Genomic DNA, 21,190 nt, shown 5'->3' with positions numbered 1-21,190 from the left:
TCAGTCAAGGAACCAATTACACTGTTTTCTGGAGTGTGTCCAGAGTTTCCAGATTTGAAAAAAGATCATGACCCAAAAAAGATTATGGACTATGGAAAATACTTAGGCTTGAAATATTTTTCCATCATAATATTTATATGATAATAACAAACAAATAGGAGTGTAATGGTGGACATTTTTCAATCAAGTTATCCAGAAACCTAGTGGTTTTAAGAAACACAGGTACTCTTTTAAAAGGAGATTAAGAAGTCAGTATTTGAATATCTGATTGTCCACTATCAAACCCTGATAATTTTTTGTGTTCCGTATGTTATATTTCTGGTGGTTATTTAGCAAAAATTTAACAAGATCTTTCTAAAATGTCTTACAGTTGTAATATCAGGATAAGGTTTAATAGAGGGCTCACCTTAATACTTTAGTTATATTGTTTTCTTACAGAAATTAGAAAATAATTAAAACTTTTATGTCTCAATGCCTTTAATTTTTTTACATAACTATATAATAAGTGATACATATAAGCTTAAAAAGGTAACAGAAAATCTATAAAAAGAATTGGAACAATTTTTCCATGATCAACAGCTTTACAAGACTTCTTATAACTTCCCTAATGGGTGTTCTGGATGTTATCCCAACACCTCTATTAGCTCAAAAGACTCAACTGAGGAGGGTAAGAGTGTTCCTTCAAACAGGAAAGCAGGAAGGGCCACCTCACCACTCTGAGGAGGAGGAAAGAGAATACTAAGAAATAAAAAGGGAAAGAGGGCAGGGCCTGGCTTGTAAGGCAGAGTGTCCTTAACCGTACTCAGCATCAAAAGGGACCTTGGGTAAAAAGTACACGTTTTCCTGTCACCAAACACAAATGCAAATTTTAAACATTTTACTATTTATCACCAAGGAAAACAGAGAGGAGATGACAAAATTACAAGCATAGGAAAGTAACAAAGGTTTTAAAATCCTATAAGATTTTTATAGTCACTGTCCCTAGTAAACGTCTCCAATTCCTGAAGCCAGTTCCCCAGGGAAGATCTTAAACTCTCTTCTGTTGGAGTATGAGGACCAGAAGACACAATCTGGGCAAAAAAACAGCATGTGATCTTTTTACATCTGGATATTTTGTCTCTCCCAAGGCTAATGCCCCGGGGCACCGTGAGTAAGGCCACTTGTTTGTACTGGTGGACTTGCCCAGGTGGGGACATTTCTGTACCCTGCACACAGAGCGCACGCTTCATCAGACTCCATCAATTATCACTATCTTTGAAAAAGATCCTTCTCTTGGAAACCTCATTTTTAGATAAAATTTGGCTAAGAGCTTTCTGAAAAACAGAGTAGAGGCTGAAGGCTGAGCAAAAAAAGAGAATTAAGGCTGGCTGTATTAAGAGAGCAAGTGACAGTGACAACGGTAGGAAAGAAAAATTAAAAAATAAAAAGTTAAGCTTGGAAGAGAGATTCTTTGACTTCAAGAAGGCAGTTCAGCTGTCAAGGCAGCGTGAAGAGCAGCTGTAAGACGCTTACTTACGGATCACAGTGATCGAGGTGCACTCCCACAGGCCTGCAGAGAACTCAGAGGTGTTCTTACCACGGAGAGGCTGCCCCTCGGGGCCGGGGTGACTGTGACAGCGACCACTCACCAAGCAGGAGGCCGAGCGGAGGCTGGCAGGACGGAAAGGCCAGCAGGAGGTCTAAAAGGCAGGCACGGGAGTCTCTGACGAAGCGGTTGTAGTCGGCCACCCCCTGCCTGCTGCACAGCTCCTGCAGACGTCGCTTCTCCACGCCATCGTCAGTGTGGTCCACGAGGGCTCGCAAGAACGCCTGTGGCCGAGGAAGCCGACTTAAGTCACCACGCGCTCTGTGGTTACAGCCGTTAGAACGCTGGGTGAGTACCCACCTGGGGATGTGCCCAGTTATCCAAGAAAAAGTGAGTGTGGTCACGAGGAGTGTGGTCAGGACAAGAGCATTTCATTTGTTATGAGTTTTAATGGCAGCCTGTTAGGCAAACCCCACTGGTATGTTCCATTTTTGGTCACCTTCCCTATACCTTAAACCAACCCAATCTCAAATTACATGGCAGGTATATGTGAGTAATCAGAAAGTCTCACAACTTAACGTTTTTATCTCGGGACACAGTACCTTTTCTCGCCTTAGCTGATGATTGCAACCCAGATTTCTACATTTATTTGACCACTGTTATGACAGGCACTGGGCAGGTAAAGCACTGGGCAAAGAGGACACCTCACTTGCCCAAAAGGCTTCACAGGCGAGTGAGAGCAACAGAAGTCAAGAAGCAACCAGTGTGCGACAGGCTGCCTGTCCACCAGGGCACACGGACGTTCAGGACTTCTGAGGCCAGAGGCTCCCCAGAAGGCAGGCTTGAGCTGAAGGCGGGCTGCACGGAAGAACGGAAGTGACGGGCAGCCAAAGAGATGGCAGAGCCACAGGAGGGCCCGGGAGGCAGGCAAAAGTGCGGCTCCTGGGGAGCACGTGCGCTTCAACACAAATGCAAGGAAACGCGGACGTGGGCAGAGGCTGACAAACAGTGAGGGCCACAGCATCCAGACCCCTGCACAGGGCCTCTGAGTCACCTCAGACCCGTCGTGGAAAGAGGAGGAGAAGAATATAAATAAAGCAAAACAAGGAAGTCCCAGATCCCTAGTCTCAGAGACTGAACCAAGTCCAAACTCTTGGGCAAAAGACCAAACTTGCTAATGACAACTTCTGGTTCTAATGCAATTCCAAGCACATCCATCATGGGACACATAAAGCTCTCATTACTCACGGGAAGCAAAGAACTTCGGCAAGTCACCTGCATCAAAGCTACCTGAAACGCGAGTGGGCACCACGACTTTTATTCCATGGCTCCCACATCCCAGAGGGCTGGATGCCATTAACAGGGAAAATGAGATCCATGTTCCTGTGAGGGTCACGGGTTTCCACTGGCCCAGCCAAGAATCCCTGCTTAAACTATCCAGATACCAACAAATTACATGGCTTCTCCAAAGTGCCGGACACAGAACAAGCACCTGGGAAACGTCGTGGTGTAAAGCCCCAGGTCTCTGAATGGATCTCTGGTAAGACAGGAGTTTACCAAGAACACTTCACACCACGCTTTCTCAAGTCAATAAAATTCCCTAAATTACAGGCTAAAACAGTAGCAATTGTAAATCCTTTACAGTATTTTCACTTTACATTTACAGAAACTTCATGGTACTAAAATAGGAAATACAGCACTGTGAAGAGAACAAACTGACAAACGTTACTAAAACGTTAAGTTAGAAATATTTTTTTTTTTTTTTTTTTTTTTTTTTTTTTTTTTTTTTGCGTTATGCGGGCCTCTCACTGTTGTGGCCTCTCCCCTTGCGGAGCGCAGGCTCCGGACGCACAGGCTCAGCGGCCATGGCTCACGGGCCTAGCCGCTCTGCGGCATGTGGGATCTTCCCGGACCGGGGCACGAACCCGTGTCCCCTGCATCGGCAGGCGGACTCTCAACCACTGCGCCACCAGGGAAGCCCTAGAAATATTTTTAACACAGTAGTTTTACTCCAAGGAATTTATTTTTTAAAAAAGACTTCAGGGGGCTTCCCTGGTGGTCCAGTGGGTAAGAAAGAGTCTACCCTCCCAATGCAGGGGGCCCAGGGTTCGAACCCTGGTTGGGGAACTAAGAAGTCTGCATGCATGCCGCAACTAAGAATTCACATGCTGCAACTAAGACCTGGCAGAGCCTAAATAAATCTAAAAAAAAAAAAGTTTAAAAAATTTTTTTTAATAAAAATAAAAATGACTTCAGGTACTTCCCTGGTGGTCCAGTGGTTAAGACTCCATGCCTCCAAAGCTGGGGGCATGGGTTCATTCCCTGGTCAGGGAACTAAGATCCCACACGTCGCCCAGTGCAACCAAATAATAAATAAATAAAAATAAATAAAAACATAAAAAAGACTTCAAACAAGTGTGCAAAGATGAATCAGAACGTTCACCTATGTAGGTTTTTTAAATAGTGGAAAAGTGGAAATAACCAACTGTCCATAATCAAATCAACAATTGTTTTTTTCTTAAAAAAACATTTTTAAAAATTTATTTATTTTATTTATTTATTTTTGGCTGCACTGGGTCTTCGTTGCTGTGTGCAGGCTTTCTCTAGTTGCAGCGAGCAGGGGCTACTCTTCGTTGTGGTGCGCGGGCTTGTCATTGCAGTGGCTTCTCTTGTTGCAGAGCATGGGCTATAGGTGCGAGGGCTTCAGCAGTTGTGGCGCATGGGCTCAGTAGTTGTGGCTCTCGGGCTCTAGAGCACAGGCTCAGTAGTTGTGGCGCACGGGCTTTGTTGCTCTGTGGCATGTGGGATTTTCCTGGACCAGGGATCGAACCCGTGTCCCCTGCATTGGCAGGCGGATTCTTAACCACTGCGCCACCAGGGAAGTCCTCAAATCAACAACTGTGTTGCACCCATAGCATCTTTTAAAAGTATCTTCAGTACCTTTCCATGCTGGCATATCCAAACTCATTTCCTTTTAAGTAAAAAAAGGCATGTTGCAGACCAGCACATATACTACATGACCTCATTTTTCCTTAGCAAAACAAAATCCAAGTGTTAATTGCAGGGGTTTGATTATGAAACACTTTCGCTTCCTGAGTTACTTACTTCTGTGCCCAGACTTTTTATAAGCATATACTTTTGCAGTAAGGAAAGATATATTTTTAAATATGTACTTCATGAAATTTTCAGAAACGGTAGAGTTAAACTAAAATTGTGAAACTATTTAATTAATCAAGAAGTTCTCATCACAGTGAACTGTAGATTTACTCAAACTGTATCTAGGACTAAGCCTCTCCACAAAGTAGTTCACTTCCCAAAGACTACAAATGCAGTAAACACAATAATAAAATAGAGAATAAACACTGCACTGTGGACAGGGTAGCCGAGTAATGGTACTATTTATGCTCATTGGCAATACAAGTTTGGTAAAGCACAGCTTAGAAAGTTTACCCATGAATATCCACTTGAGTAACATGGTTATAACAAAATCAGTAGTTCCCGGCATAACACTGACATCTAGTGGATCTTTCTGTCTCCAAATTCATCTAAACATCAATATAACCTACCAAAACCCTTCAATGTTCCCTGCAGAATTCTGACATAATAAATAAGTACAGGTTTTTACACAAAAGGGGGTCTTCACAATATTAAACAGGTGGCAAGCAATGGAAAGGCCCTACACGCCAAGCTTCCCGCCACCAATTAGAGAGAAAAAGTGTCCACGTACAGCTGGAAAACACATGCTACCTAGGGCCACGTTCATCACTAGTTACCGTGCTACATCAAGTTAATGTCTAGAAAAATAAGATTAAGAAAAAGCCCTACTTTAAAAATCTCATTTCAGTAGAAAACAAAAAATTTCAGTATAAGCACAACATAAAAATATTTGTCCATGACAATTACAAAGACACTGTACACCTTGGGAACTATTTTGAACACATGCTGTGAAGACCATATTTTCTAAGCCTTCAAAGGGCAAATAGCAGATTTAATAAACTCTTCAAAGAGGTGAACATATTTTTAAATAGTCACCCAAAGAAGAAAGAAAAATACCTTCTTAGGAACCGCTCGTATTTCAAGGCACCAGGTAAGAAGGAACTGGAGAGAACACTTCTCAGGTATATGCTGGGGCAAGGCTGCTCCTTTTCAGGCAGACGGGAAAGAGTCAATGACACGGAAAAGAGAGAAGACAATGTTTTCCATCCCTAAAAACACTAATAGCTGTAATATTTTACATTATAGTGCTATCAAAGTACTTGTGGCAATATGACTTGTGGCAATGTTTATTCAGTCAAAAAATTTCCTCAAAAGGAATACAGAAGAAAAAACCTACTTTACAGAAACAATGGTTATAAATTCAACAGCATTACTGTACCAGCCATACCTACCAAATCTAGGTACACCAAATAAAAGAAAGGGAAATTATCCAAAACCACTGAACAAAAGAAAGGAACAAAAAGCCAAAAGATGGCAGTGGTCCAATAACACTGCCTATCATCCTCAAAAAGAATTTCAGAACTGACTGAATTCCAGTTCAAGATTCTAAGTAAATAACTAAAAAATAATTTCCTATAATTATGGAGCAAGCAATTATTTTCATATATTAAATAAGCAAAAACAAATATGCTATGAGAAACAAACATGAAAAAAAATTTTTTTTTTTTTTTTTGGCCGCGCCATGTGGCTTGCAGGATGTTCCCCCAACCAGGGATTAAACTTCAGCCCGGGCAGTGAAAGCCTGGAGTCCTAACAACTAGGCCACCAGGGAACTCCGAACAAAAGACTTTTAAAAAAGATTCATATAATACAGTTTTTTTTGCATGACAATATGCTAACCTAGGAACAAAATAATGCTGATTGCAAAAAACAGCCTAACAAATCAGCCCAACTAACCAACCTGCTTCTCCAACACCAGTTATGTTCATTTTTTTAAGCGTTCCCCAGTTTGCTGCAAGCTTGCTGATTTCCAGACTTTTGAAAAAGCTGATTCTTCAACTTCACTTTGAATGTCTGTAAGTGTCCAATAAGCATAAACTCTATTACCATCTCATTCAGTGTAACTGACTCATTCAGGGTACTAAAAACCTCCAAGACCAGCAAGTGTTCTGCCTGCTGATCCACAGCCGACCCCCGGGCATCTGTGCAGACTCGCCCTGGTCACCTCCAATCCCTTGGCCCAATGACATCCTGGGAAATAAGAGACCAGGGCTGTACCTTTCTTCTTCGTGTCTGCCTTAATGTTCACGATGACACAATGTTCTCTCCTGTCTGTGAGCTGCAGTCTTTGGAGTAGGTGCTGTACCTCAGAGTCACTGTTGGGACAGATCACGTTAAAGGCATCTCCGGGCTGGTAGGAAAAGTCTGTTTTCTAGAGAAGAAGCAACATGAAATACAAAAAATTCCACGTGAGTTAAAGAGTTTTAGCTGTGGGGTAACAGAGTTTTAAATATATGACCATTTGAATAAATGAATTAGTTTACTGCAATTAGAATTATTTTGTTTCTAACAAATAAGCCCAAGTAACCAAACAAACATGCTTTTCTTAGGAGTTCTTTTTTGAAAGAAACTCTGTAGTTCTCCAATGTTCTGCTTTGTACCGAGCGTTCACAGACTAGAAATCAAGACACTCTGCCTCTTCTAAAAATTAAGGTGCTCTGGTAAGTAGTGTTCTAATAATCCATGTGAAAATCCTCTCATGAAAACATACACACCCACACATTAGGAGCAAAAGAAACTACTTCAGGCCGTCTGCACTGGTTTTCAATTTCCTTTCTTTACTCCTTCTCTCTGGGGAGGAATAGGGGTCGGGGAGAGCAATTTCTTTTTCCTTAATGACACACGACGTCCAACCACCTGGCTCGGTACTGATCGTGCACAAGCCCGGGCTCCAGGTGGAGCCACCTCCCACAGCAGGTCTCCTAAGAGCGGTGTGGAGTGTGGAACGCTCTGGAGAGGGGCCGCTGGCCACACATGCTCACACCTCTAGCCTGGGAGGGACACAGGCTGTCCCTACCAGGCGGCCAAACCTCGCCTCTTTATGACCAAAGTACACAACAAGAGTGAAATGGTTTGGTGTACATATGATATCTAGCCATATGGATTAAAATGTTCAAGAGGAAAATGGAAGCACTCAATACTACGTAAGCAAAACCGTCTAGTTCTGACGCCCGTCACATTTCTTTCTTTCTACGAGAAACTCAATTAAACCCACATCGACGGCCCTGGTGCACCCTCTTCTGAGAGCCCAGCCCACAGAACCGCGCAGGGCCCTCGTCAAGGGCTGAGCTACATGGCTGTGAGGACGTACAACCACAGTTTCTTAACCTGAGGCCAATGAGGCAGCGGCTGGGGAAGCCTCGTGGATGGGGTTCAGAGAGGGAGCACATAAATGCCCGAAAACTGTGTGCAAAGTGTTTATATATAATCATTCTTCTGGAGAGGGGGTCCGTGATTTCTTCCAGATCCTCAAAGGAACAAGGACCACCACTCTGAGAAGTGAATGTCACACGACTGTCTAGTCTGGCTCTACTTCCAACTAGCCGCTGGCCTCAGGAAACAGCTTCCTTTCCAGGGGGCTCTTATACGGAAATACTGCTCTGATTCCATTATTCTTTCACGGCTTAATGAGTTAGGCAGCAACACTATGCTCTCAAGTAGGATCACCCCCAGTCACTCATTTTAGCCCCTCCTTGAAGTGAAAAGGAAAGGTATGAGGCGGAGAGAAAAAATGACGGGTCAAGAATAAGAAGGCCGCTGTCCAGCCGCAGACCTCCCTCTTCCTGAGTGTGTAGGTGAGGACACAGCACAAGTCTCTGCACCTGCTGACAACATCCCTGGGCTCGGAAACACGTTCTGTAACTTACTGAAATGTCCAATTCTATCAGAAGAGTGGTTTTTATGGCATCATTCATAGTCAGCTGAACTGCCTTTGAAACTGGAACGTGAAAAACTGGATCCACTGAGGTCACAGGTGCTCGGCTTTCCTCCTTGGGAAACAAACGTGATAAAATATTACTAAATGCAGTTTTCAATTACACTTACCACCGCTTCACTTAGTGGCAAGGTGAGAGCTACAGGATCTTTTAAATGCCCTGCTATTTAAGTGTTCTTCTCTAAGGTAAATGGCTACAGACGTGCGCCTCTCAGTCTTCCAGAAGAGAAGCTCATCAACACCTTAAACTTGCCTATTAGGCTTCAGAATTTCTGAGATATACGGAAAATACCAGATACTACCTTTTTTTTTTTTTTTTTTTTTGCGATACGCGGGCCTCTCACTGTTGTGGCCTCTCCCATTGCGGAGCACAGGCTCCGGACGTGCAGGCTCAGAGGCCATGGCTCACGGGCCCAGCCGCTCCGCGGCATGTGGGATCTTCCCGGACCGGGGCACAAACCCGTGTCCCCTGCATCGGCAGGTGGACTCTCAACCACTGCGCCACCAGGGAAGCCCCGATACTACCATTTTTCATGTAAAGGTCTAATAGTCTTCCTAATGAACTATGCAAAAAGAAATAGCATGCATGCATACTTCAGAAAGAGATTCTAAAGGAAATGACAGATGGAAGTTGTCTGCACAGATGGTCACAGGAACCCTCCGAGTGGTGGGTCGGTGCTGTCTAACAGAGCTTTCTCGACGATGGGAATGTTCCATTTCACTGGCTGATACAGAAGTCACTAGCCACATGTGCCCACTGAGCACTTGGAAATATGCTTGTGTGACTAAGGAACTGAATTCTTAATTTTATTTAACTTTCATTAATTTAAATTTAAGCAGCCACACGTGGGAAAATATTAAGAAACGCAAATCTTTGTACAACCCCCTCCTTTCATAACTTGATGTTCCCAAGTCCTATTAAAAATAAAAACTTACATCTTAGTGCTAGTCAGTTAATTTTGGATAAGTGGCTGCATGGGAAAGCTAGAAAGAGGGTCAGGGCTGAGAGCCTGGGAGTCGAAGGAAGCGGGGCACGGCCTCCAGCAAGGCTGCTGGGAGTGCTCACAGGTGGCCCTCGGCCAGCTCGCAGTCACCTTTGAGGGTCACCTGAGCACTCTCAGGTCCCACCTCCTTTCAGAGGCAGACCATATCCAACGACTGATCAGTGACTCTAAAGGCCCAGCCCCTTTGCACTACTGAGGACAACTCCGAAGAGCCATCCCAGCTTCAGAGCACCCCGTGAGCGCCGCTGGGCCCTTTGCTGAGACCGCACCACAGCTCGGCTTCTCCTGGTGCCCAACCCTGCTTCTGTCCCTCATATCCCAGGGTGACGAGGACACCCTAAAAAACCGTCTCACAGCGATCCCCAGGAACCCAGCCCGGGACAGTCACCAACAAAGTTGCTAAAATGGGAGTGTGGAGTTGGACTGCTGGCTGGCAGTAAGGACCCCACATTGGTGACAGGACAGCAGAAGGCAGCAGTGCACCAGCTGTGTTACCCCGGAAGGGAAGGCACTAGCTGCTGTGGGTCCAAGGGCTAGGGAACTAGGAGGAAGCAGTACTGATTCAGCCGGTGGAATTAAACCGGAAGCAGTGCAGAAAGCCGAGAAAACCAACAGCTAAATTCTAAGTGTGAAAGCCAGAGGGCATTCTCTGTAGTTTACAAAGAAGCGCTCATCTCCTGCAGCCTGAGGGCGGAGAAAGCCAAGGACTGACTCAGGTAGGGAAAGAATGGGAGAGGGACATCCGGGTGAATAGCCTGAACCCCTAGGTCCCTCGAGCCCTTGGAGCCTGCAGAAGTGGCCACTCGTTCCCATTAAGAGCAAGAACTCCCTTCTTGAATTAAGACAATGCGGGGACTCTACCCGGGCACCCCATCTCTCCTTCTGGCTGCTGGACCAGTAACTAGGTGGCAACAAACCTGGCTGCTTGTGTGTTGGGCCACCTCCAAAGAAAATGCAGGACAGCAATATACACCGAGAGAATACGTGCACACAAGATAGAACACTGAGGTCCTGGGTCAGGCAGGGCAGAACATACATTTGGAGAAAGGAGTTTTTCTAGCTGGGACACTCTCCTAGGATACGGGCTTTACACACCTTGGCACGAGCCCCAGAGATGATGCGAACATGCTGACAGCAGGGTTACGAGAGCAAAGAAAAAGCAAGGGCCTGCACTACGTGGGGCAGAAATGCCAAGACCAGGGCCAGCATTTGAAGACAGGATTAAAAGCTCAGAGAAGAGGGCCTTCTAGAGTGGATAAAACCAGGTAAAGCCAAACCCCACCAGACGACGATGTTCCCTGAAGCACCCAGAGAATACAGCGCTGCCGAGGCCAACAGGACTGTGCTGGTGAGAGGGGCACCAGCACCAATGACTTCAAGGCTGCCCCCCCTGCTGGCCAGAGCTCACAGACTGGGTGCACAGCAACAGGAAAACCAGGACTCCGCCCACCAACCCACAGAGAACAGAGGGAGGGGGGAGCACTGAGCCAGGAAAGCCAGGGGGCACAATTATCACAGTGGATAGGAAAGCTGGGGGTTGCCAGGGGGCCTCTCAGAATCAGTGGAAATGACTGAAAACATGGCTCCCGGAGGGCCCAAATGAACAGGCAGCCCACAAGGGCACTGGATCAACCCTTACAAGGCAAAGAAGAAGTCACGAGCAGGAAGCTGCTCCCAGTTCAAGACCCCTCGTCCAGTTTGTGGACCTGAGCCAGCTGTGAGACCTGGAGCCCTCTGACTGCAGAAGCCGGCAGGCTTCCAGGTGGGACTCTGCAGGGCACAGAAACTGCACTCGGTAACGCCTCCCCCAAGGAGTAAACAGGCACTGGGCCAAGGGGAATGTCCCATTGCTTCAGGGACTGATGGACGAGGGTCCAAGTTGATGCTGTTACCCCAAGTGTCATCACGGCCCAGTAACAGAGTGAGGTCTATGAGGCCAGGCAGTAAATGGAGTCCTGGCCCAAGTCTGGCTCAGTGGGTCCACTGGATCACTTGGCAGTGAGCATAACCCCACACTGGATTCCCAGCCCGTGGTCTGAGAGTTGTCATAGTGGGGAAGGCCAAGAGGAGGCCTCTGAATTTGACACCAGCCTCTCTCCTCATCAAGGTATAGAACTAAAAATAATATAGCATCCTAGGAGGAAAGGCAGATAGCAATATAATCCTTAAAAACCTAAAGGATACAGGAGGGTCTCCATCACAGCTCCATGTAATTCACCAGCCTGGCCCCTGCAAAAACCAGACGGATCCTGGGGGATGATAATGAATGCCAGAAACTCAAACAAGCAGTAGCTCCAACTGCGGATGGTTGGTTTTCTTTGACAGAGCAGTTAACATGGCCTCAGGCACATGGCATGTGGGCAAAGGTTTAGCCAAGGTGCTCTTTTCCATTTCCATCCATAAAGAGGACCAGACATGTTCACTTTCACTTGAACATTTACAATTTTGCCCCAAGACCATGACATAGTAGTTCCTGCTTGCTGGTACAAGACAGTGCGAATAAATGTGGAACGTCTGGACGCTCAGCAAAACATCACACTAGTCCACAGTATCAACACCATTATGCTAATCAGATGATGCTGGAGTCTTCTGTGCCTTATGTATATTGAGGGCCTGTGGCGTAAGTACAATTTTTAGGATTCCAATGTTTGGTGCGTCTCAGGACATCCCCTCCCAAGTAAAGGATACACTATCTCATCTTGCACTTTACTTCACCTAGAGAGATGCATTGCACCTGGTAGGCCTCTCTTCAGGCTCTGGGATACTGAGATACTGCTCCAACCCAAACACCAGGTGACACAAAAGTGGCCAGCTTTGAGGGGGGCCCAGAGCAGGAAGGAGCCCTGCAGCAGGACCCCGTGACACGCTCACCGGAGGCCGTGCTGCTTGTACTACACAGTCCAGGAGATCCCACGGCATTAGAGGCAGAAGGGATGGGGAGACGACGCTGTGTGGCGTGAGTGGGTCCAGCTGAAGGCTTTCTTATGGCTGCACTCAAGCTCAGCTTCCCACTCAGCCAATCCTGCTTCCACCCTCCCCTCTCACACCCACCCTGCCCACAAGGGGATTATCCCAAGAGGATGCCCTAAAAAAGGAAACTTTTCCCCCAACCCCTTACCCTCTAGGTATATCCTTCGAACAGCTTTACACAAGTTTCCCTTAAATAGTTGAGATTTTAAAAAATCTTTTAACCACATTACCAACAACTCAAGCCTATGTAATGATACCTACCATAAAAGAAACTCTCAACAGATGCTCAGTGAAGCACCTTGTCAGATCAGTCAGCGCTCACCGCCTCTGCTACATGCACCCGTCCTTGCAGCGAGCACACGGGGGCTGGCTCTCCACAAGTCCATGCACCCTGCTCCCACCAGCCCGGCATGTTTACTAGAGCCACCCATGCCTGTTCCCAGCCCTGACTACAATGTACTTATTGTGATTTACCCCACTTAATAAATAATGAAGTATAAATGCAAAAGCAATAACCCATGGCTGTTCATATAAAACCATACCTGTTTATCTGAATGCATTAGAAAAACACTATAAAAATATGATGCTAAAAACACTGGAATCATCTCAGATACATGCAAACAGTTCTAGTAAACTAGAAAGCTGTACTTATATTGTTTCTAAAATGTCTAAATGGTTCATCATTTAATAAAAAGAAACAAAGAAACAAGAAAACATGATGGCTGCACTAAAGGTGTGGTTTATGTGAGAAAGCCCCCGTGGGACTCCCATCAGCCACTCTAAAAGAGAGGGCTTGGCTCTGCGTTACAAGACTGGCTGCACTGGAAATGTATTCTAAGCATGCCAGAAGAAAGTTCAGGGTACCATATACTGGCAATCATGGGGTAATATTAGCTATTATTCAACTTGATGCTCCAAAATTGACAGACCACTTTAAAGTCATTTATTTATTGATAGGAAAAATACTCTAGGCAAAGAGAAAAATACTTAATATAGACAAAAATATACGTGTAAGATATTATCAAGAAAAAGAAAAACCCACAAAGTGGAGTAACCCAGAATACCAAAAATCCACACTGGAAAACGATTTTCCTATCAATAAGTCCTCTGAGTTTAGCTGCTGAGATAATTTCCTGACTGCCCTCATCTGGCCGACACATAAAGTGAGAAACCAAGAAGTTAATTCTCCAAAATAATGGAGAAACTGAGCGTTGACCATTTCCTTCTTCAAAGAAAGGGAACGTAACAACACAAGCAGGCGTGCAATGTGTGGAGGCAGCGCCTCCCCAGTGACTGCTCAGCTCCGCCACTGCAGTGCAGAAGCAGCCACAGGCACCGCGTGAATGGACAGGCTCGCCTGGGTTCCAATAAAACTTTATTTACAAAAGACAGGTGGGAGACCACATTCTCCCTGCATGCATCAGTCTGCTGGCCTCCATCATAATGTCATTTAAAAAACACCACCACCACCACCACCCACGGCGCATAAAGTAAAACTGCTTACCTGGCCAAAGGACTCCTCCAGATGCACCTGTAAATATTCTGGTGGTAAAGCGGGAATATTCAGAGAGGCCTGTGAAAGCGGGGGTATTGAACGGGTAAGCGAGGGCTCAAAGTCTGCAATCGATGTATTCGATTGACCTCTGTTCACTGCATTTTGCTCTAAAACTTCAGCATCCTTTTGTCTGGAATCATCTAATCTCAGAAGTCCAACCTGTGATTCAATGTGTAATAATTCCGGTGTCACGGGGTCTGTCCTCTGGGAGGCATTAGATGCCATTGTGAGAGTTCCACTCATCTCCTCTTTTCTTCTACACAACAGAAAATGCTTCGCCAGGGCGGCCCAGAGTCCGTTAATCCATGGCTCAACCACAAGTTCTAAACTGGATTGTTGTAATAAAAAAGGAAAAAAGAAACAAATGCCTAAGTTCTCCATTTAAATACATAACAATTGGATAATGGCATAATCTGTCCATTTGACAGAATGCTGTGCAACTGCCAAAAACACTAAATATGGAGGCTATTCAGAACACAAAAAATACTTATGAATGATTAAGCTAAAAAGCAGAACATTATTGTGCTCATTAGCACTGCACTGTAAACAATTCAGAGAGCAAACATGAAGATAATTTAGTAAAAGGTAATAGGAGTGTGGTTCCTCTTAACTTCTTAAAATAGAGTTGGTAATTTAAGAAGCTGTTATTTTAAACAGGCATGCTAAATTCTGATGAGGCTAACAGTACTTACCCAAAATCCAAGTCTACTCTAATATCACAAATGATAATTACATCAATCGATTGCACCACCTTTTTTTTTTTTTGCCTAGACAATTTACTGATCTTTATTTCCCACAGATTAAAATATCAGCAAGAAACCACTCCAGATTAACGCTCTTTTGACTAATAGTTCAAACCTTCGATCAGTTCTGAGCAATTATTCTGCTAAAATTTCCAGGCAGGCTGACCACCGGGGAAAAAAGCAATCATCCTTTAGGAGAGCTGAATTAATCATAAATACAGGGGACTTCCCTGGTGGCGCAGTGGTTAAGAATCCACCTGCCAATGCAGGGGACATGGGTTCAAGCCCTGGTCCGGGAAGATCCCACATGATGTGAAGCAACTAAGCCCGTGCGCCACCACTACTGAGTCTGCACTCTAGAGCCCGTGAGCCACAACTACTGAGCCCACGTGCCACAACAACTGAGCCTACACTCTAGAGCCCGCGAGCCACAGCTACTGAAGCCCGCGCGCCTAGAGCCCCTGCTCCGCAACAAGAGAAGCCACCGCAGTGAGAAGCCCGCGCACCACAACGAAGAGTAGCCTCCACTCGCCGCAACTAGAGAAAGCCCGTGCACAGCAATGAAGACCCAACGCAGCCAAAAAGAAATAATTAAATTTTAAAAAATCATAAGTACATTTTAAAATACATTAGTCTACTTACTACTAGCAAAGTATGAGGGAGGGCTCAACAATCACAGTCCCTACACTCCCTGGACAGAAACTGTACACAGAGTGTACAGAATTGCTAAGAAAGACTGCATCAGGACCTTGGGAATAACATCTTTGTCATTTTCAATCACACTCAAACAAGTTCTCAATTAAATTCCAATTCATAAAGCTAAATGACAGTTAAGAGGAGACACATTTTAGATGTCCATGTCATTGCAACTTTGACGATAATTTCATCATATTCATTTGGTGCTCACACAGTACATAGTTCCAAATTTGGTCACACAGTACATCTATCCCTCAGGAGCCTTTGGAAGAGCAAGCATATAAAATCCGCAGTTCAATAATGACAGCTATATTTAAAACCCCATCCTCACAACTCAGAAATAGTAAGATGATAACACCCATAAATCAGAAAGCTCATGCTTGCTGCGTGCTTACTGCAAGGCAGGCACTGTTCTAAAATAACAACTTGTATTAATTCATTTGATGCTCCAAAGAACCTTACACAATATGTACTATTATTATCTATTTTACAAGGGAGAAACCAAGGCACAAAAAGTTTAAGTAATCTGACCAAGGTTTCAGTCAGTAAGTGGGGAAAATCAAGAATTTGAACCCAGATGTATGGACTCCAGTCTACATTCTTAACCCCTTCAATGTGGTGGTACTTTAAGCCAAGATGTCTCCTTGAAAATATTTTAATTTTAGAAAAGAGTACTTAGGTTGACAACTTAAGAGATGCAGGCTGCTGAAATATACATTCAAGAATTTTAATGCTCGATCCAGTAAATGAGCAGGGAAACTGAAAGCCTTTGAAGTAAAATATGAACTGAGCAATAGGACTAATGGATTTATAAGGGTTTAGCAATTAAATAGCTCATACAGGACAATAAACATTTAATGCCAACAAGGTTCGGGGTTGGGGGGAAGCCCAATACAAAGGGACAAAACTAAAAGATAACGTGCAAGAAAATGTAGTAGAGCTTTGTCACCAGAAAGGACATATGCCCTGGGGAGATGGAACAAACCCACAGTATCACAGCTGCAGAAAACGACGGATGTAGTGGACTCAAAGGCTGAGTTATGGGGAAACAGAAGTGTCTCCAACACGCCTGGGCAAGGTGATATACGTAGAAAAGCACCACCTTTGCTGAACTTGTCATGATGCATAAACACAGATCTAGTGGGTGAGATTTACTTAGTACATACGCCTAGTAGAAAAAAAATCAAATGCGTGTGTGTGCTGTTATCTGGCTAAAGCAGTTCAAAGATAAACGACAGCATAAGTTGTAGCACAGTACCTGTAAGGTTTCTGAATTAAGACATTAAGAACATTTGAAAGGTGGCACATAGAGTGAGATGCTGAATTGTAAAAACAAGAAAAAATTAATGAAATAGAAATTATATTTCCGGTTGGCATGGTGGCAAATGGCCAACAGGAGGGAGAACACCAAGGAGCCAGTGTGCCGGGAAGGCCTCTGACGCGCGTCCTCCAACCGTAACTCGTGGCCTGCTGGGCACCCTCCACGTGGGAGGTCCCGAGTCCAGTCGCTCCTGTGGGCACGCGCTACCCAAGTGCCTAAAGAAAATGCTGACTTTTTGCAAACACCTACACACTGTTAAGACTAAGGTAACTGTACTGGGGCACCTTTCCTAGCTTCTTCCATTAACAGATACTGAGATGGATAAGGCACATAAAAAAAATCAGCAAAACAGATAAGTGAAACTCTGGATGGTCTTCTTTGGTGCTAGAATTAAAAACAGCTATCAAAACTCAAATAAGACTTTCAAGATCGAAGTTTAGTGCTAGATCAAAAGTGAACCCCTTTTATAAACACACTAACTTTCATCACGTACAAACAAGGTTTACTGGAAATGACAGAAAATACGTTGCTCTTACCCTACACAGTCATCCGCGTGGCCAGTGTCATAGAAACGCTGGGCACCAAGCTCTTGAAACCGTTTATCAATTATCTTCCCCCCATTACAGAAGTACGTGTATTCTGAATCACCCAGACCTAAAGAGCCCAAATAGGTTATTAGTATGAAATAAGGTTTAAATTTAACCACATACAGAAGAGAAACAAAACACTTAAAACAATACCATTCCATGCTGCTGTTGATGGAACAAGAAATAATGTATACCTTCACATTTTCGTATTTTTTCCCTGAGAAATACTAAGTATACAAATAGAAACAAATAAATACTTTGGACCACTATTAACAGAAACAGATCTCACATTTTTGTTTCCATGCATCTGTGTAAAAATACGGTAATCTGTAAACAAGGATTAAAAACATGTAATATCTGTATTTGCAGACTTTTCCAATCTACTGCAGGGTCTGCAAACTATAGCCTGTGAGCCAATTACCACCCACTGTCTTTGTAAGTAAAGTTTTATTGGAACACAGCCAGGTCCACTGGTTCACACCTTGTTATGGCAGGTACAAGCGACAGCAACAGAGATAAGTAGATGGTATAGAGACCAGTGGCCTGCAAAGCCTAAAGTATTTACTATCTTGTCCTTTACCATTTACTGACTCCTAATCTAGAACATGAAGAGGTTACATCTGAAACACAAACAACCATTTATTTGCTGTTTCTGTGTTGGATAAATTAAGAATTGCTTTTATGTTTCCTGGTAATGGACTAGTATTTTCATACTTAGTTGAAAATTAAAAGCTTAAATTTCTTGGTTGTTTAATTGTCTTCCTGGATTTTTCCTACAAGAATGAGGTGAGCAATTGGTGCGTCCATATATGGGCCTAAGACTGACTAAAATGGTTGGATAAGCTTCAGTGTTTCCTTTTAAATAATTTTTTGAGGAATTTTTAAAGCAATATGTACATGTCCGCTCTTGAAAATAAAGAAACTGGAAAAAAACAAATTCAAAAGATGTGAACACTCTAAAATGCTCTCTTGAATACATTACACGACAGATCTCGGCCAGGGTCACAACCTCAAATCTCTAACCAATTATTTATCATAGCACATTCCATTCTTCCTAGATACCTTCCCCAAAACAGTTCTCAAAGGTGAATACAGATCACAAGCCAGGCGAGTGGACCCTGAATTCCCTCTCTGGTGTCCTATCTTGCTGAGCTGGTCCTTCTGATCCTTTAATATTTTAAACCTATACTTCACAGAGCCCTAGGCCAGTGCTTCTTAAGCTGGGATACGTATTAGAGTCACCTGGGAGCTTTAAAAAATACTAATACCAGGACCCTACCTCAGAACAATTAAGTCAGAATCACTGGAGGGGGGCTCAAAATAATGGGATTGGAAGGAAAACTCCCCAGCGGATCCCAGTGCAGGGCCAGGCTTGAGAACCACACCCTAGGGGAATGGGTCTCCCCCTAGGGAAACTATCACACCTACCTGAGGGCTTTAAAACAACAACAACAACGCCAAAGAGCACCAGCATGCCAGGTCGCTCCTTCAGGGATTCTGTTCTGGCAGGTTTAGGGTGGGGCCTGGCCACTAACATCGTGAAAACATTTCCTGGTTGAATCTGCTGTGTGCCCGGGGTTAAGGTGCTACTCAGGGGCTCTGCAGAGGAGCTGCTGTGGGGTGAAGACTGGGGAAACAGCACCTTATTTACATTCAAATACTATACATACATAAGGTATTTATATAAGAACCCCAAAAGGACAAAACCCAGGCAATTACACACCATGGCTTTGAAAGATACATTTAGATACTAGAGTTACATCCAGCAGCAACAGTACAGTAAGTGCACAAAATACAGTCCACACCTAGTAACCCATACCACAGGTGAGCAAAGAAGTCACCCGGCAGCGTCTTGTCCTGTATGGCTTTAGCAAACTTGCGGGCTGTGTCTGGCAGGTCTCCGTTGCCCGTGGTAGAAACCACCACCACAAGAGGCGCTGTTTCAGTTTTCAGATCGTACTATAAAATAAGGGTGTCATGTCAGAGATCTATTGCTGTATGTATTTTTGACGTAACACATCAGCAAAGCAATCAGGTTAATTTTCCGTCTTGTTGTCTGTATCGCGTAATGGCAGAGAGGTATACAGAGCATTTAAAAGTTGGCAAGGAAAAGTGTTACTCCTCAGAAATCAGGAAACCTGGCTGTCAGGAAGGGCCCGACTCCCTCAGGGTTCCAGAGAGCCGAGAATATCGTCAGTGGTAAACTGAGATCATCAGTGTTTCTGAGTCTTACAAACCAGGTTTCCTTATTCTAATTCTCTACTAAAGCGAGGTGTTTCCAATAAAGCACTTCCCGGTCTCTATTCGTATCGACTCCGTGAGCTCAAGAATATCATCTAACATGGCACAAAGGAATACATCACTTTATTTTTCATGCTGATGTACCAGGTAAAGATTTGAGCTAACATTTTACCGGGCTTATAGGACACAACACAGCTCTGTGCAGTTTAAAGTCACTTTACTTTGAAAAAGACTACCATGATCTAGGAAGCAGAGAGCTATCAATTTAAACTTGGATCAGGAACAACTGGAGAAATCACTCAGCTGGGAAGAGCAAACAACATGACTCCGGTGGCAGCAAAAAAAATTCACTACTCACCTAACTTTCAAATAGCTGCTGACCCCATTGGGCTCACAGGTGAGGGGGCCAAACCAGGGCTGGCTATATGATGCTGATGACTTTGTTTGTAGTAACAGATTCAGACTGTACTCTACCCTGTGGCGGCAGCAATTTGAATTCACTCTGAAGGTGCTGTAGAATCACGGAGCCTGCGATTGCTGGTGTCCCCCAGGACCCTCCCTGCTGGGTGACTGACTCTATCGGGGCCACCCTAGCCCTGCTGCATCAAGGAACTTGATGGTTTCCCTGCTATGCACCGAGTTCATAATTCACCTCTGCTGCTGACAGGCTAGTCTTTACAACTAGAGATGCGGGAAAGACCAGAGGAGGCTGTGAACTTGAGAGTGCACTGCAGGGGTGGGTTTTCAAGTACCGAGCTGACTTTGAGGGCTCAGTGGCTGGCACATCACTGTGTGGTATTAGGAATCGCCCCTGCTCGTTGCTAGGGCCTGAACTGTATGAAACTATAAGCTGACGGGTCTCAATCAAACCAGTAAGTCTGGGCACAGATCTGTTACGATCTCATGTATCCTAAGGTGGGAACTTCTGCAGAGACTGAACGTGATAAAAACAAGCAGTGCCAAGTCTACTGCAGATCCTTGCACCTCCACTTTAAATTCTATTTCACCAAAGAACTCAACGGTTCTTCACTTGGAGGAACTCTGGCATGAATTTCAGGGAAGTTACAAACGGGGCAGCGGGATTCATGAGGTGGAAAGCTCCCATGTTCCTGTGAACACGCACACCTCATTTGTTCCCAGGCACCCCGTGAGAAAAGCAAGGCGAATACTACTATTTCCATTTACAGTTGAGAGCAGTTACTCGTCTTAGTTTTTAAGACTATGTAGTTTAATTCAAAACACACACACACACACACACGTAGGAAAAAAACTGGCAGCAATCTTGCAACACAGTTGATAAAATAAATTTCTAAGTGTTAAAAAAAAAAAAAAGGATCATGGTGGCATTCAGCGTCCCACTTTGTTGTTGAACGTCGCTTCCCAACCAGAATACTTCAAAGTATGAAACACCGTAAAAACCATGACTTACCTTATGAGACTCACTAATACAGTGAAGATCTGCAGAAAAACCATATGCAACTGCTTTTTCACTTATTTCTTCGGCTATAGCCTTTGCCTGTCCTTGCTGCGTAGCATAGAGTAACAAAAACCTCCTCATCACTTCAAAGCATCTGCTACAGCTGTAACAGTTACACTGAAAAACAGAAAAGGGAAAAA

The 21,190-nt window shown here is 44.4% G+C and overlaps 1 protein-coding gene across 2 annotated transcripts in view; it reads right to left on the bottom strand.

Moving 5' to 3' along the window:
* The window catches only part of MTRR (5-methyltetrahydrofolate-homocysteine methyltransferase reductase), a 30,884-nt gene that overhangs the window by 8,649 nt on the left and 1,045 nt on the right, over positions 1-21,190 (bottom strand). Inside the window, exons 2-9 of one of the 2 annotated variants that reach the window (XM_081231011.1) lie at positions 21,003-21,167; positions 19,093-19,291; positions 17,282-17,399; positions 13,935-14,313; positions 8,389-8,511; positions 6,740-6,893; positions 5,579-5,667; positions 1,629-1,809 (exon numbers count right to left, since the gene is read on the bottom strand). In XM_081231011.1, coding sequence (XP_081087137.1) covers positions 1,629-1,809; positions 5,579-5,667; positions 6,740-6,893; positions 8,389-8,511; positions 13,935-14,313; positions 17,282-17,399; positions 19,093-19,291; positions 21,003-21,131 — 1,372 coding nt within the window. In that variant the 5' untranslated portion in view covers positions 21,132-21,167. The remainder of the gene's footprint in view (positions 1-1,628; positions 1,810-5,578; positions 5,668-6,739; positions 6,894-8,388; positions 8,512-13,934; positions 14,314-17,281; positions 17,400-19,092; positions 19,292-21,002; positions 21,168-21,190) is intronic. The other variant, XM_081231012.1, reaches the window with a different exon arrangement.

This window comes from Mesoplodon bidens (assembly GCF_964165515.1).
Source record: "Mesoplodon bidens genome assembly, chromosome: 4".
NCBI classification, from domain to species: domain Eukaryota; kingdom Metazoa; phylum Chordata; class Mammalia; order Artiodactyla; family Ziphiidae; genus Mesoplodon; species Mesoplodon bidens.
This window is presented reverse-complemented; position numbering and strand designations above follow the sequence as displayed.